General features: G+C 39.7%; 1 protein-coding gene and 1 long non-coding RNA gene across 3 annotated transcripts in view; both read right to left on the minus strand.

Moving 5' to 3' along the window:
• LOC115014162 (uncharacterized) overlaps window positions 1-9,220 on the minus strand; it is a 35,076-nt gene extending 25,856 nt beyond the window's left edge. Inside the window, exons 1-2 of one of the 2 annotated variants that reach the window (XR_003832868.1) lie at window positions 9,134-9,220; window positions 8,374-8,476 (exon numbers count right to left, since the gene is read on the minus strand). This is a non-coding gene — a long non-coding RNA (uncharacterized LOC115014162). Of the gene's footprint in view, window positions 1-8,373; window positions 8,477-8,593; window positions 8,857-9,133 lie in introns of those variants that run through there. The other variant, XR_003832867.1, reaches the window with a different exon arrangement.
• A 659-nt stretch (window positions 9,221-9,879) lies between these two features.
• LOC115014153 (zinc finger protein 227-like) lies at window positions 9,880-14,605 on the minus strand. Its single transcript, XM_029440834.1, has 2 exons — window positions 14,261-14,605; window positions 9,880-11,694 (listed from the first exon to the last, which is right to left on the minus strand). Exons 1-2 carry the CDS (start codon window positions 14,430-14,432, stop codon window positions 10,499-10,501), a joined length of 1,368 nt encoding a protein of 455 aa, XP_029296694.1. The 5' UTR covers window positions 14,433-14,605; the 3' UTR covers window positions 9,880-10,498.
• Between the last annotated feature and the right edge of the window lie 43 nt (window positions 14,606-14,648).

A 14,648-nucleotide genomic window follows, 5' to 3' on the forward strand; every position in this document is an offset into this window, starting at 1 on the left:
CGGAACTATTTCTACACAGCGTGTTACATGACGGACACAAACAGTGTTGCACGTGGTCAGTAAGGGCAGCTGGTTAAGTCAGGATCGATGCAGACTCACTTTGGAGGGTTTTATAATCCACCTCCACTCCCCACTATTTGGTTTGGAACGGCACTTAATACTTAAACATGCAAATGGAATGGAAGTGTGTAGGGAGAGGGTGTAGGGGCCAGATTGGAATTGAGCCATTATTTACCAAACTCTTTCTTGAGTCATCTGTCTCACATGTCTCTCCACCTCATAACTATAGCTGAAACTGTGTCCCACTTCGCTTGCCTTCCACACTGCCTTTCACAGGGCACAAGGTCAAACCAGAACACAGAAAAAGCCAAGGAGCCTCCTGGAGATATCTGGAGAATGCCGAACATGGCCGACAAATGAAGACACAGCTGCGCTCGTCTGAGAGCTCCCAGTCTCTCAGGAACGTGGAGTTATGAGGCCACTCACACACGACTCTGTTTGCTTAGTCTCTGACACAGAAAGACAAGCAGCACGAGAGATGGGAAGAGAGAGAGGGAGAAAGGAGGGAAGGAGGAAAGAAAAGGGAAGAGCGGGGTGAGACGAGAGTGAGTGGGTAAAAGACCGATGAAAAAGTTGAGAGATCAAAGTTAGAGCAAAGTAATACCAGAAAGATATTAGAAGGACGTTGCCGTTACTGGAATGCTAAAACACCCTGCAGGCCCCAACTCATAATCAGCCTGGACTGCTTTCACAACAAGTGAAACTCAGACTCTGTGTCGACTTTAGAGAAACATTAACAAATGCAAATACAACATGCTTTTATTCATTTGAATCTGAGGTCACTAGGGTGTCTGGGCTTTCTGTCTTGTAATTGCACAATCGTGTATTTTGAAAATTTTCAAAATTCCTGTGTCAGTATTTAAAGCCAAAGGGATCCATTTGACTTTTTTCCCATAATCTTTTGAGAAGTATAATTTTCTCCCACATACTCTCTTGTCTGTTGAAAGACATTTCTTTACAGAAAGATTCAGCTCTGATTCTCAAATTAGACCAAACTCCTGTATGTTTTACAACTAAAGCTTTTTCTTTCAGAGGTCAATCAGAGTCTTTCATGAGATGTCAGACCTCATGCTGCAGGCTTTCTTAGATATTAGTTTGTGTTTTTCCAATGGGTGTGCCTCACTTGGCGTCAAAATGGTTCAACAATGTGCTCCTAATCCCACATTTTATATGCGTTATGATATTCTAAACTTGTTTTGTGTCTGAGAACTGTAAGATTCAAGCAGTAAATGTTTGGTTTTTATCAATTTTGCTTTAAAAATGACTGATAATCAAAAGAAATGTCGATAAGTTTACTGTGCCGCATCGACTAATCAATTAACCAACTTATCATTGCGACACCCAAATAGGTTGATTTTGATATTGTAAAGGGCATGAAAGAAATAAGTAATTTCTTGAACACTAGTAGGCTTTGGAAAATGACTAATGACCATCTACAATATACATAATAACTGGTAGGTCCTTTAAAAACTAACATTTCAGAATGAATGACACACACAAAAAGGTGTCATTGCTCCTGGTTGGTGGCCACTGATGTCAATCTCGACACACACACACACACACACACACACACACACACACACACACACACACACACACACACACACACACACACACACACACACACACACACACACACACACACACACACACACACACACACACACACACACACACACACACACCAGCTGGCCAAGCTAAACCTGTATCAGTAAAGGCAACAAGTTCATTTGAAGACAGGGGTTCTCTTTGAAGTCGTGTCACTTGGTCAGAGAGACAACACTATTGTGAGCTGAGGAAGATTTACGACCTCTCCAGCTCTCCTCTACTTTCCCACAGCTGCTTTAACACTATCTACTGGTGACAGCCCAGCCAGGCAACTAATACAGACTCACAACAAAACAAAAATACTATCTTTTTAACTCAAATGTACATTTAAATTGTATGCATTATACAATCATTAAAACAATGCATACAAGCTTTGTTTGATATCTGCAAAACAACAATAATTTGCTCTCTTTCATTATTTTTCCAAATGCAGGTTTGCATTTAAACTCTGAATTTAATTTGTGTCCGAATTTAAAATCCTGATCCTTTACACAAACGTGTGCTATGACCACCTTTCATCAGGTGAGGGAAACGTGAGATTTAGATTCAGGGTGAGGCAGTCACAGCACGTTCAACCAGTGAACTGGCGCCCCCTGCTGGCCATGGACGTGTACTCATTACAAACTGTGTAGGGCTGCAACTAAAAAAATGTATTATTACTGAACTTTTTTCTAGATTCATTTATCAATTGTTTAATTAATTAAATGTCAAAAATATTGTAGGTAAGGTAACTTCTTCAGTTAACCAACTTATCATTGCGACACCCAAATAGGTTGTTTTTGATATTGTAAAGGGCATGAAAGAAATAAGTAATTTCTGGAACAAAGAAAAAAGACATTTAAAACTCTAAAACACTAGTAGGCTTTGGAAAATGACTAATGACCATCTACAATATACATCATTTGTAGCCAAATGGATTACAACATGCAAACACACTGGTAGGTCCTTTAAAAACTAACATTTCAGAATGAATGCCACTGATGTCAATCGCACCCGCACACACACACACACACACACACACACACACACACCGATTCATCGATCATCAAAAGTTTCTGTCGACCACAAATATTTCTTATAACGGCAAAACACAATCTGTTGCTGTAACACACACCCACAGATTAAACATATTCAAATGTCAAATAGCACATACAGTTGTGTACTTTACAGCTGGCTGTTTAATGCTTCCTCCCTTTTCCTCTCCTCCCTGCAGCTACACTGCCTACCCAGGTTAAGACCTTTTCCACCATTATTTATGTAAAGAAATAAAAACAGAGTTCAGTCTTTGTTGTTACAATGACTGAGCTGCACTTAAAGGCCATTATTTATGCTAGAGCTCAGGCTGCCAGGTTTAAACTAGAGCATTTGTCTCCAATGGTGAAAAGGGAACCGGCGGAGTCTTAGCCCAATGAGGTAATGCCACTATTACACTACTCTAATGCTTCTCCTTGGCTCGTTGACGGTGGAATAACTGTCCTACTGTGATCAGAAGAGCATTCGCTTCCTTCCTTATAAGTCATCTTTTCAACTATTACCTCATGTTACCTTGAAACAATCAGATCCCCTCTCTGCTTTTCACTCAAAGGTTTCCGTAAAGCTCCCCTCTCAAAGTCCTTAAACTATCATTCTGACGTCATGGCAATATTGTAAGAGAATTATTGCTTTTCCTTTGAATTGTTTGGCCTTACATTTTGGAAAGTCTGAACAAAAGCTTGTCCTGTTGTTGTGCTGATCATAACAGCCTAACAGGAGAACAAGATAACAGCATCAGTTGAAAGTTTAAAGCGTAAAAGCACTGGATGTCTGTGAACTAGACCGAGAAATAGACTGAATTTACAGAAGATTACATCCATATAACCGCACTAACTAAATGCAGAATACCATCGATAGAAAGGGCTTTTGATATTTAAAAAGTGGACTGCTAAGAATGTCACACAGATTCTCATATGTAAGGTAAGAAATACAGGAAAGAAAGGAGCAGAAATTGAGTGTAACAGGATAGATGGTGGGAGCCCACGTTGTTTGTCCTTCACAATTCAAAAATGTTTGAGAAATGTACCTGCACCTGTTGATGGACTACAGACATATACACAATCATCAAGTAATTATATTCGGGCTGCAACTAATGATTATTTTCATTATTGATCAATCTGTGTATTATTTTCTCAATTAAATCAAATGTTTTGTCAACAAAAACCGAGCTTATCAAATGTGAGGATTGGATTAGTTTCCTGTGGTTTATATAATTGTAAGGCTGCAATGATTAGTCGATTAATTGATTAGTCAGTTGATAGAAAATGACTTCGATAAAATCTTCTAACGTGTATATATGGTGTATGCAATTTTACATAATATCAATTGAGAAAATATTGATAGATCAAATAACCAGATATATCATTTTTTACCAAATGAAATTGTGACCTAATAGTACCAGATATATAAAAAGGAAAGTACACACTGTGTCCACTTGATTAGGTACAACGGTGTAATGAAATCCAAACTGTTCTGCCATAAAGTCTATGTTTATGATGCCTACAATGATTTTTTGATACAGTCATAGTGGGGTTCATTTCATTTCGTTTTAGCCTTTAGAGCAAGGGTGGGGAACCTCCGGCCTCTGGACCGTATACGGCCCGCGAGACCATTTGATCCGGCTCTTGAGGTAATTTGTAAAACGCACAAAAAAATAATCCACTAGCAAAAAGAACTAGACGCCAATATTTTAAACGAGCCACTGACTGTTTTTCCTGGACACGGTCAGGGTCCTTGAACACAACACGAGCGGAACGTGTCATCACGCGGTCACGTCATGTCAAAAAACTTCCATGAACGCAGCGTGGCGAGTGTAAAACAGAGAAAGCTGGACGCGGAATGTCGCACTTTCCAGGAGAAATGGACGAACGATTATTTCTTTGAGGAAGTAAAAGGCCAGTGCCAGTTTAGTTTGTGCAGACGCGCTGTTATTGCGATGCGATGTTATTATCAACCACTTGGTACTTACATTATTTTTTATTCTATTTAATTATTGTTTACTGCCTTTTTACTTTATGTTCTTTTGCTGTGACAAGATAAATGTCCCCGTTGTGGGACTGATAAAGGATTGTTGATTTCTGATAAAACAGAAAGATACATGGATAAATAAGTTGCTTTTTTGCACAGCATAAAAGAAAAGTGAAATGGGCTGCATCTTAAAAACAATTTGCAGAGCTTATGAGTTCAATAATTAGTACGGCCCTCGAAGGGTGTTGTAAAACAAAAAAAATGGCCCTTGATAGGATAAAGGTTCCCCACCCCTTCTTTAGGGCATAGTTAGTGGTGGAGTTGTACTGGGCTGCATCATATTGAGAGGGATTGCTAATATTCTGCTACCGTCATGCATGTAAATGAGAAGGACAGTACGACACCTTAAACTACGACCTCGTTATTGAACAGTCCAATAAACATGTCACCAAAAAACTGAAAAAAAATGTGTTTTGTAAAAGATATATTTTATGACAGAACAGTTTAACTTAGATTGCACAGCATATGTATTCAACTAAATAGAAATGATGAAAAATACACAACCATTCAGCCACAGCAGACCTGTCAGAGCATGAAGAGCCATTATATTGTGGTTGAAATGTAACCTGTGATTCAAGATAAGGTAGAGGAAATGTTCTCCCTAAAACAATAGGACTTGGATGTGGGGTGCGTGTTAGAGTGAAACCTTTTGCTAACTAAACACAATGCTAGTTCAGAATATCATACAGCCATCCGTGTGTGATCAAGAGTTTCAGGCTTATGAGTCATCAAACCAACATCCATCGACACCTGTCACTCCAGATTCATGCGCTTTTTGGACCCAAATGTAAATGTAAATCCCACATCCTGTGAAAATTAGAGCTCAGTTTTTAAAAACATGCATAACTTCTTACACAAAAACACAAACAAACAAACCCAAAGCAAAACCAGGGTCTTTAAAATTGCTACGTTTGTAACCATGAAATTACAAGGTGGTGTGGTTTGTACAGCTATAAAAACATAATTATGCACTGTGGCTTTATGAATGCTGCCGCTTTCAAAATAAGGTCTCTTAGAAAAGCTAAATACCTTTCTGTTAATTTGTTCCCTTTTCCCAGGCCTTTGATGAGGTGAGATAAGCATTTATAAATCATGGGGTTAGCAACTGAGACACTTTCTGCGATCACACAAGCGTGTCTGGCCAGAATGAATATGGATTTGATATGCAGTGCACGCCAACGCTCCAGCCAATGCTAATCGCCAGGGAAAGCTTGTGAAAACCATGATGGATTCCGCAGACATGGTTTTTGAGCTTGGGGTTTTATCACAAATCCATTTAAGCTTTTATGTAATTTGGTTAAATATACAGAATCCTTTTTATCTTTTTATGTGTCCATTTTTGACCCACTAAGTTCGTTGGAAAGTATGATGTAGAGGGGGAAATTCCCATTTTATGAAACTTAAACTCTGCAGTGTGTGTGTGTGTGTGTGTCTGTGTCTGTGTCTGTGTCTGTGTGTGTGTGTTAGGTGGGAGTGAGTTCTGCCGGCAACTCGGCTTCGCGTCCTGGCCGCTCTGTTTGATCCAATTTCCACAGTGTTAACTAGTAAATGATTTGCTGAAAAGTAAAATGTCAGCCAGAAGATTTAGACAGTGACAGGCCACTCCAACCTGCTGAGCTTAATGGGGAAGAAGATGGAGAGATAATGAGACCAAGGCGGCAGGTTTTCTGACCTGTGATGATTCCTGAGTATTTGGGGTCTAATCCAGGAATCCACAGACTTCTTGATGATTCACTTCACAAACATTTATGAGCAATCCCAGTTTTTCGCTCATATTTTAATATTTTGGATTTGTAAAGTTTTAAAGTTTGAGTTTTTTGTTTCAAACACATCTAGGTTACAGATTACGCCACTGAGAGCTGACTAAACAGAAGAATTTCCTCTTCACTACAAAAAGATTATGACCATCGGTCTAAACTGCTTCCTTTTAGGCTTGAAATAGTCAGCCTGCTGCGGGGGATTTTAATCTCAGCCTTTCATATCAGCCATTACTGGAATCCTTTTCATTAGGGACTTCCAGACTTCAACTGGTTAGATTGTTTATGCAATTATGTATTCACTGTAAAACGTTTACAGCTTTCAAGCATTGCATTGCCCTGAACAGACAGAACATTAATGAAGCAGATAAGCCTTAAACAGATAATATTTGGCAACTCTGAGTTGAGGTTCCTACTTTTGTTTCCATCTCAGGGTTTAATTACTTTGATTAAAGCATCTTTGGCACCTTTTTCAGCCCCGATGAGCTGGCAGCCCTGATGAATGATTGGTGCAGCAACAGTTATAAAACTGAAACTGCAGTCATTAGTGATTGTTGATGCAATATTGCATGCAAATATAGCGTAGCTGATGCTTTGGCAGATTGCATACGGCAATAGTGGAGTCGTGATAGTGCTTGTGCAGGCCTTGTTCACAAAGTGAAAACAACACCAGCATCCAATGTAATATGCAAATAATGTGATAGACACTACCACCATGGACCAAACACATTGATGCAAAACCACTAATGACAGCTAGATGTTGCAAAATAACTTAGTGCAAAATAACTGTCACTGTCAGCTGCTCTTGCCACTTCTTATCTGAAAATATGACTTCAGAAAGAGAAGGGTTACATCACAGATACTTTCTCTATGTTATAGTTTAGTATTTTGTATGTTACCACAGAATTTGTGCAGATATGTTATTTCTTTATAGGCTCTGACATAATCACTCCCCACAAGCAAACATCTAGCTCAGCACATCAGATAATAAAAGATAATAATCTCTCCCCAAAGAAAACTAAGACACAGAGACTGTAAACACATGCTGATGCAAAGCTATCGGAGCAGCTGTAGCAGCAGCAAAGCAAAGCAAAACAAAACAAAACACTGTTACATTTAAGATGAATTCACAGCAGCAGGAAAATATATGTCTTATATGCAACAACACATTATAAATGCACATTTAAACACATGAAATCATGACATGTAGCAGGCAATGTCCTCTCATTTGAATTATTATAGCATGGTTAGCAGCAGATGACCATCATTACATGAATATGGAGATGTGGCTGAATGTAACGGTGTATAAACCATAGAGCAGAAGATCAGCATATTTAGATGCTGACACATAAACCAACTGTTTTGAAGTGAAATATTAAAGCTGAATATATGTGTGTCTACACATCCAGGGTATAATAAACGCCGTTTCCTTTGAAGTCAATATTACAGGGAAATGTGTATGGATTGTGTGCAAAACAAATGATCATAATTACTTTGATAGAACCAAAATTAGAGACCCAAAAGACTCTAGAGACCCAGGTTTGCGTTGAGACGGTGAGTAACCCCCCAAAAACTACATGGGAGGATACATACCACAAAACCAATCTCAAACATCCATCTATTGTGTAAACAACTCATCCTATTCAAAGTCTGACCTACTCACCACTATGTAAATCAATAGCATAAATTAAAAACAAGCTACAAGAAATGAATTCAGCATAAATAAATACACTGCCAGTGAAAATGCAGCACACACCAAGACATTGAAAACAATCAAATCTGCACAGAGCAGCTAACAGTCATCAGCGTCAGCAGCCTCATAGCTTACAGAAAGGCCACACAAAGTGAGCAGGGCCAAGACATGGACTCACAATCAGCAAAGTCTTACCTTGAAGTAAATCAGCCGATCTTTCGCATTTCATCAGGAAGGGAAGAGTGAGGTCCAAGCAGGTGTTTCGGTTTCAAGTGCACCCGTGCGGCTGACAAGATAGCTACAACCGAGCGGGAAACCACATGGTGCAAATACGTTATTTCTCCACAAATCGTTCAAGAGGATCAATCAGTTGACAGTTTAGGCTGCTAATGAAATGCTAACAAAGTTTACAAACATGCAATGTAGCTTGCAGCAGGACCGCGATGCTAGCAGGGCGTCTGGAGCTCATATGGCTCGGCCATGCAAAGGTGAAAGGGTGCGTTGGATCTATGCTGCAGTGAACCGAGTTTGTCATGTGTGAACACGGAGTTGGTTTGTTTTGTAATTTCTTGTTCAGGGTACAAAAACAATAAAACCTAAAATCATCAAGACAAGAACATAAAGTGTATGGGTGGCTGAGACAAGATAGGCCTATCATACATAGATAGGCCTGTTGTGTCCTGGGTGGAGGTTTTCTCTGGTCGATAAATAGGTGTCTAGTTAAACAGCATAGAGGGATTGTTTTTGTTTTTCAATGTACTGTAGTTCGGGACTGATTCAGTTCCCCCCCCCCCCCCCCCCACAATCACATACTGAAACAAAGTAACACATATCATCCAAGATGATTACAAATATTGGCCTGTTTGAAACTGATACAGTGGCAGAGGTTGGGGTTAGAAGAGTGGAGGGTTGCAACCAGCTGTGCAAACACAATCTAGATGATTTATGAACCAACCTGTGAGCTGCTAATGGTCCAAAGTGACACTGGAGCCACAGCAGCTTTGGAACCACGACCCACTGTTTACCCACTGCAACACAGACCGATAAATATACAGTGCAAAGACGTAGGTGGGTGGTCTGAAAGACAGACAAGACACAGCGCTTCTGCAATTTTCTTCCATTTTATTAATCTATTATCGTTTTTTATCACTTTGTATACCCCGCGAAACTACAACTATATACATACTCTTCGTTATCATATCTGACAGCGAGCTCTGAACTAAAATAATATTTTGCAAAGAGTGAGCATGTGAGTGTGTGTATATATAACGGAGAAGAGAAGAAAAGATGAAGAGATAGATAAGCGTCTGTGCAAAGGAAACGGTGAATGCAATGAAAACATACCATATTTGGTTAAGTAGTATTAATGAGCCCACTCACTCACGTGTAAGTTTGAACTACAAGGCACACTTTGTGTCTGGATCTCAGCTTTAATGCCTACCCTGTTACCAGTCTTAACCTAACTACAACAAATAACAGTGAAGTTTGACCTTTGGTAATCAACAACATTGTTCACAGAGTTACTATTATTTGAATAATTATTGACTAATAATTCCTATATTAGTAGAATTAGGTTATATTTGATTTATTGCTGCAAAAGGTTTCTCTGTAACAACAGATGGGCAGCACATTTAAAATGTTTTACATGAAAGATTAGAGACACACATCACCATTTAAGTCAGGTAGAGACAAATACATCAGCCATATTAGAACATTTTAATACAAATGCCAAACAAACAACAAAAGTTCAGCCACTACAAGAAATACATTCTCAAAAGATACCAATGCAAATGCTGCACAGGGGTAGATGGCAGCGGCATCACAAGCAAAAATTGACATCCTGTGTGCACATTAACAAACAACCACCAACACACGACTCAAAAATATTAAAATGAAATGGTGCAAGTATATAAATGAACACATGATGGCAGAATGGGACCATGAGTGGGTTTTTTGGTAACAGCAACTGAGGCATTTGTTGTAACCTGTTGATCATAGAGGGTTTTAAATCCAGTTATACCCAAGCAGCAGCTGATCTGGGTCCAACAACAGATTTGTATATCCATTTCCACAAAGGTAGTGATTTCATCACTTCCCAGTCGTTGCTTGTCTCCATCAGATATGTGGTTCAGGGGCCTGTATCATTAAGTGAGTGCAAGGAGTCAAACAGCCAGCCAAGGCAAAAACCTTGAAGACTATTTCTAAGGCCAAAGTGAATTGTGATTATATTTAGAACAAGGCCATGAAGGGAAAACTTTTCCAAAAAAAACAAAAAAAACCTAGTTTAGTAGATAGATTACTTTTTGTGTGTCAAGTACAATTACATCTTGTAAGAACTGCTGCTGGGTGAGACATCTGTATGAACACTCATGTGACTTTTCCGTTTTGAGCTGTTTATGAACCTTTCTTCACAGACGGTGCATTGGTATGGTCTTTCGCCTGTACGGATCCTAATGTGTGTTTTCAAGTCAGTATTTTGAGAAAAACAGTTTCCACATGTGTCGCACTTATAAGGTTTTTCACCTGTGTGGGTTCTAATGTGCTTTGTCAAAGTGCATGTGGCAAAGTGTACTTTGAGTGTGAATTTTTTCCTACATTGAGGGCATTTAAAGGGCTTCTCCCCTGTATGCACTCGAAGGTGATTTTTCAACGACGAGGAATCTGAAAACTCCTTCCCACAGTCGCTGCAGGTGTAAGGTTTCTCACCTGTGTGAATCCTTATGTGCTTCTTCGTATTAGCCTCGCAGTTGAAATTCTTTCCACAGGTGTTGCAAACGAACGGCTTCTCACCTGTGTGAGTTCTCGTGTGTCGCTTTAAGGTAGACTTCTGGATGAACTTCCTTCCGCAGTGGCTGCATTTAAAAGGCATTTTACCTGTGTGACTTCTCATGTGAACTTTCAAGTTTTTCAAGTAAGAAAAGGGTTTACCGCAGTCATTGCACTTGTAAGGTTTGTTTTTTGGATTTGGCTCAGTAGTATCAGCTGATGTTATGTTCTCATGGTGACGTTTCTCTTGCGTTTCTTTTGCATGATTTGTAGTTGAAGTGGCATGGCCATTGTTACATTTATTGTTTGGTTTTGGCTTAATAATTGTAGCTGATCTTGCATCTCCATCCTTATTTTTCTTCTTTGGTTTTGTCTCAGTGCTTATGGTCAATGTTGTGTTCATTGGACTCTTCTTTGGTTTATGCTCAGAACTTGTCGTTGATGATGTGTTCCCACAGTGTTTTGGTTTTAGCTCAATATTTGTAATTGATGTGTTCTCTGCAGGACGTTTCTTCTTTGGCTCTGGTCTATCTGCTACATGGGAGCTGTCAGAAAGGAGCTGATGGTCACTCTTTGCTTCAGATTCTGATCTCATCCATACAATACGGATTCTGTCAAGGGGATCATCCTCTACTGCACTATCCTGGTTCAGTATAAGCTGCTCTCCCTCTTGACTGTTGCAGAGCTCCTCCTGCTGGTCAATAAGAACTTCCTTCTCCTCCTCCTTACAGACATATTGCTGTGGAAACTCTGGGGGGACAAAACAAGGAACATTAAAGATTGTTTTCTCCCCTGTGTAGCTTTATTAAGAAATATAAAATAACTCTTGATGAATGACATATGACTCAGTATTAACTACTGTGACAGTATAGAAGTGACAGTAGGTCTAGACTGTGGTCAACTCAACAAATCAAAAGTAGAATATAAAGAGAAGTCAATCCAAGCTCATGATGCACATGTGATCCAGAAAGATGAAGCGAGGCAAGAGAAATCCCGCAACAAGGATTCTGCGAACAGTATCGTATTCAATATCGCCATTTTGAAGGTGTGATCAAAACCCATCCAGAAATCAAGGAGATAGTGTGCAGCGATAGTTGCGGTTATCAGAACTGCAATGCAAATGTGGCACGTGCATTTTCTGAGCTTGCCAGGAAATATGGGGTACTTATATACAGAAGTACCTTGTTGCAGGTCACACACACATTGAGGGTGACATCATGCATAGTACCATTGAATGCAACAATGATAATGGATATCATCACCCCGAGAGACTACATGGTCATACTCCAGACTGCAAGAATCAGACCATCACACGTGAAGGTGGTCAAGCATGAGGAATTCCTGAAGTGCTCTTACTTCTTGAGCATCAGAGCAGGCAAAAAAAGCTGGAGATCCGACTGTACATCATTTGCAGGCTCTTCAGTTTAGCAGTGACGGTGACGTCCATTACAAGGTATCCTTCTCGGCGAACTCTGCGTGGGATTGCACGGCCACAGAGGTTACAGGTGCCAAATAAGCTGCTGGCATGGATCAGAATGTTTCCACACGCTCTGCCAATCAAGGAGAGGAAGTCCCAGGACCTTCAGTCCATGAAACATGTCATGCCCGTCCAGTGTCAGCAGTTCTTCCACAATTTGAAACATAATTGGGCATCAATCAAGATGACTGAGAATGAAAGGGAGAAATAGTTTTAAATGGAAATAGGTTAGTTACAATTTAAAAACCCAGCAAAGAAGAGCTGGAGGGAGAAGTGAAGAGAGGCACAAACCTCCTCAGTGTTTGACTTACCTGCCCTTTGTTTGATTTAGCTAAGAGTGATTTAAGTTGTAACTTTTGAGTTTGCTTTGTTGAATTAAAGGGCCATCCACGGTCTCTGTGTGCTTCGCTAGCATTTTAAACTGTTTGTAGGCGGACCCTTCCACATGGTCTGTCACAGTAGTGGGAATAAAAGGCGAGCACTGTTTTGCCTATGTCACTTTCTCCAGAAGTAATCCGGCCTAAGTCAGGTTTAAAATTGCCAAAGTCACAACACCATGTTCTTAAATTGGCTACTTTACCTTTAATAGCACAATTTAAACACATGTAGTTGTTATTTTCTTTAATGAGACACATGCAGACAATTATTTTAGCCATTTACCAATACTTGGACTGTTTACATGTTTCCATGAAAGTGCTATCATGCGTTTTGCCTGTAGCAGACAGAGATTTAAAAAGATTTGTTCTTTCTTCCTTATGTTGTGTTCTTTTGGGTAACACCCTAACAAAAAAAGCCTGGGCTCCATGCTTAACTGCAATGATACAATCTCTTCTATCATACATTTAACCTCCTCCCAAAACGTTTTTATCTTGGTACACTCCCAAACACAATGGAAGAACGTTCCCTTGGATTGTCCACATTTAAAACATAAGTCTGGGATATTACCATTAAATTTGTTTAGCTTTTCTGGAGTAATATATGTACGCATTAGCCAGTTATATTGTAAGAGCTTAAGACGGGTATTCGCTGTTTGTGATTGCGCTTTCTTGCAGGCACCTTCCCACTCATCAATTGAAAGTCTTCTTGCAAATCCTCCCTCCAATTTTTAAGTTTCGCTTCGGAGGACTCAGGGGACGCAGATATAAGCAAGATTAAAGTGCAGAAATTAAGTTTTTCCCCCTACAGTCCTTTAATTAATATTATTTTCTCTAATGGAGAGTATGGAGGTATAAATAATAATTGTTTTTGGTTTGCTCCAATAAAGCTTCTAATTTGTAAAAAAATGTAAAATGTTTCTGTGGAATGTTGTGTTGACTTGCAAGTTCCTCAAACAACATTAGTTTATCATCATTGAGCCTATATAGATCCTGTACACCCTTATCTGACCAAACCTTAAACCCACTATCAGCTCTGCCTGGAGTGAAGTCATCATTTCCCCAAATTGGACTAACACGTGAGAGAAAGGGGCTCGCCCAAGTACTTCCTCACTTCATGCCAGACTCTAATCATGTTCCTAGTAACAGGGTTAGTGGTTTTTTTGTAAGTTTCTTAAGACTAGGTAGCTCTAAGAATTGGGACTCCATCTCTCTCCAGGCAGGGAGGTTAACTGAGCAACATTTTAAACGGCTTTATAAAGCATTACTTCAAATAAAAAAATAACTGGCAGCTTGCAGGTGAAAAGAAAACACTCAATAATATTGTATTTGGTATAAGAACAACAGTACGAACCGGTAACCGCTGCTGAAGGCGGGAGGCATGTTTTATCTGCCACATGTCCGACTCTAAACTGACGTCTTTTTACTTTTTAGACGTAACAAGAGGTAGAGTAAGTTAACATACCTATCCTGTGTAGCTTTATCTCAGGCTTCAAGATGATATCCAGCAGTCTGCGTTGATGGACGATCTTCTCCTCGTACGCAACTATAGTCTGCTCACAAACTCCTACAATGTCCTCCACAGCAGCATTTAGTCGCTCGTTGATTAACTTTCTCAAATTCTCAACTACAGACATTTTCAATACATTAGGATTTGGCTGTATCTCAGACACGCCGTCCGAAGTTCGTCACCTCAACAGAAACACGTCATTTCCTGCAAAGGCCTTTTATCTTTTATCAAGCTATACATCAGAGATAACTATTTTAAAAAATCGAAACTACACTCAAGTCGTTATCGCCATTGAAGCAACTTCCTCACAGTAACCGTCCATCCATCAGCTGCCCAACATGTC

This window comes from Cottoperca gobio, chromosome 9, assembly GCF_900634415.1.
Source record: "Cottoperca gobio chromosome 9, fCotGob3.1, whole genome shotgun sequence".
Classification (NCBI taxonomy): domain Eukaryota; kingdom Metazoa; phylum Chordata; class Actinopteri; order Perciformes; family Bovichtidae; genus Cottoperca; species Cottoperca gobio.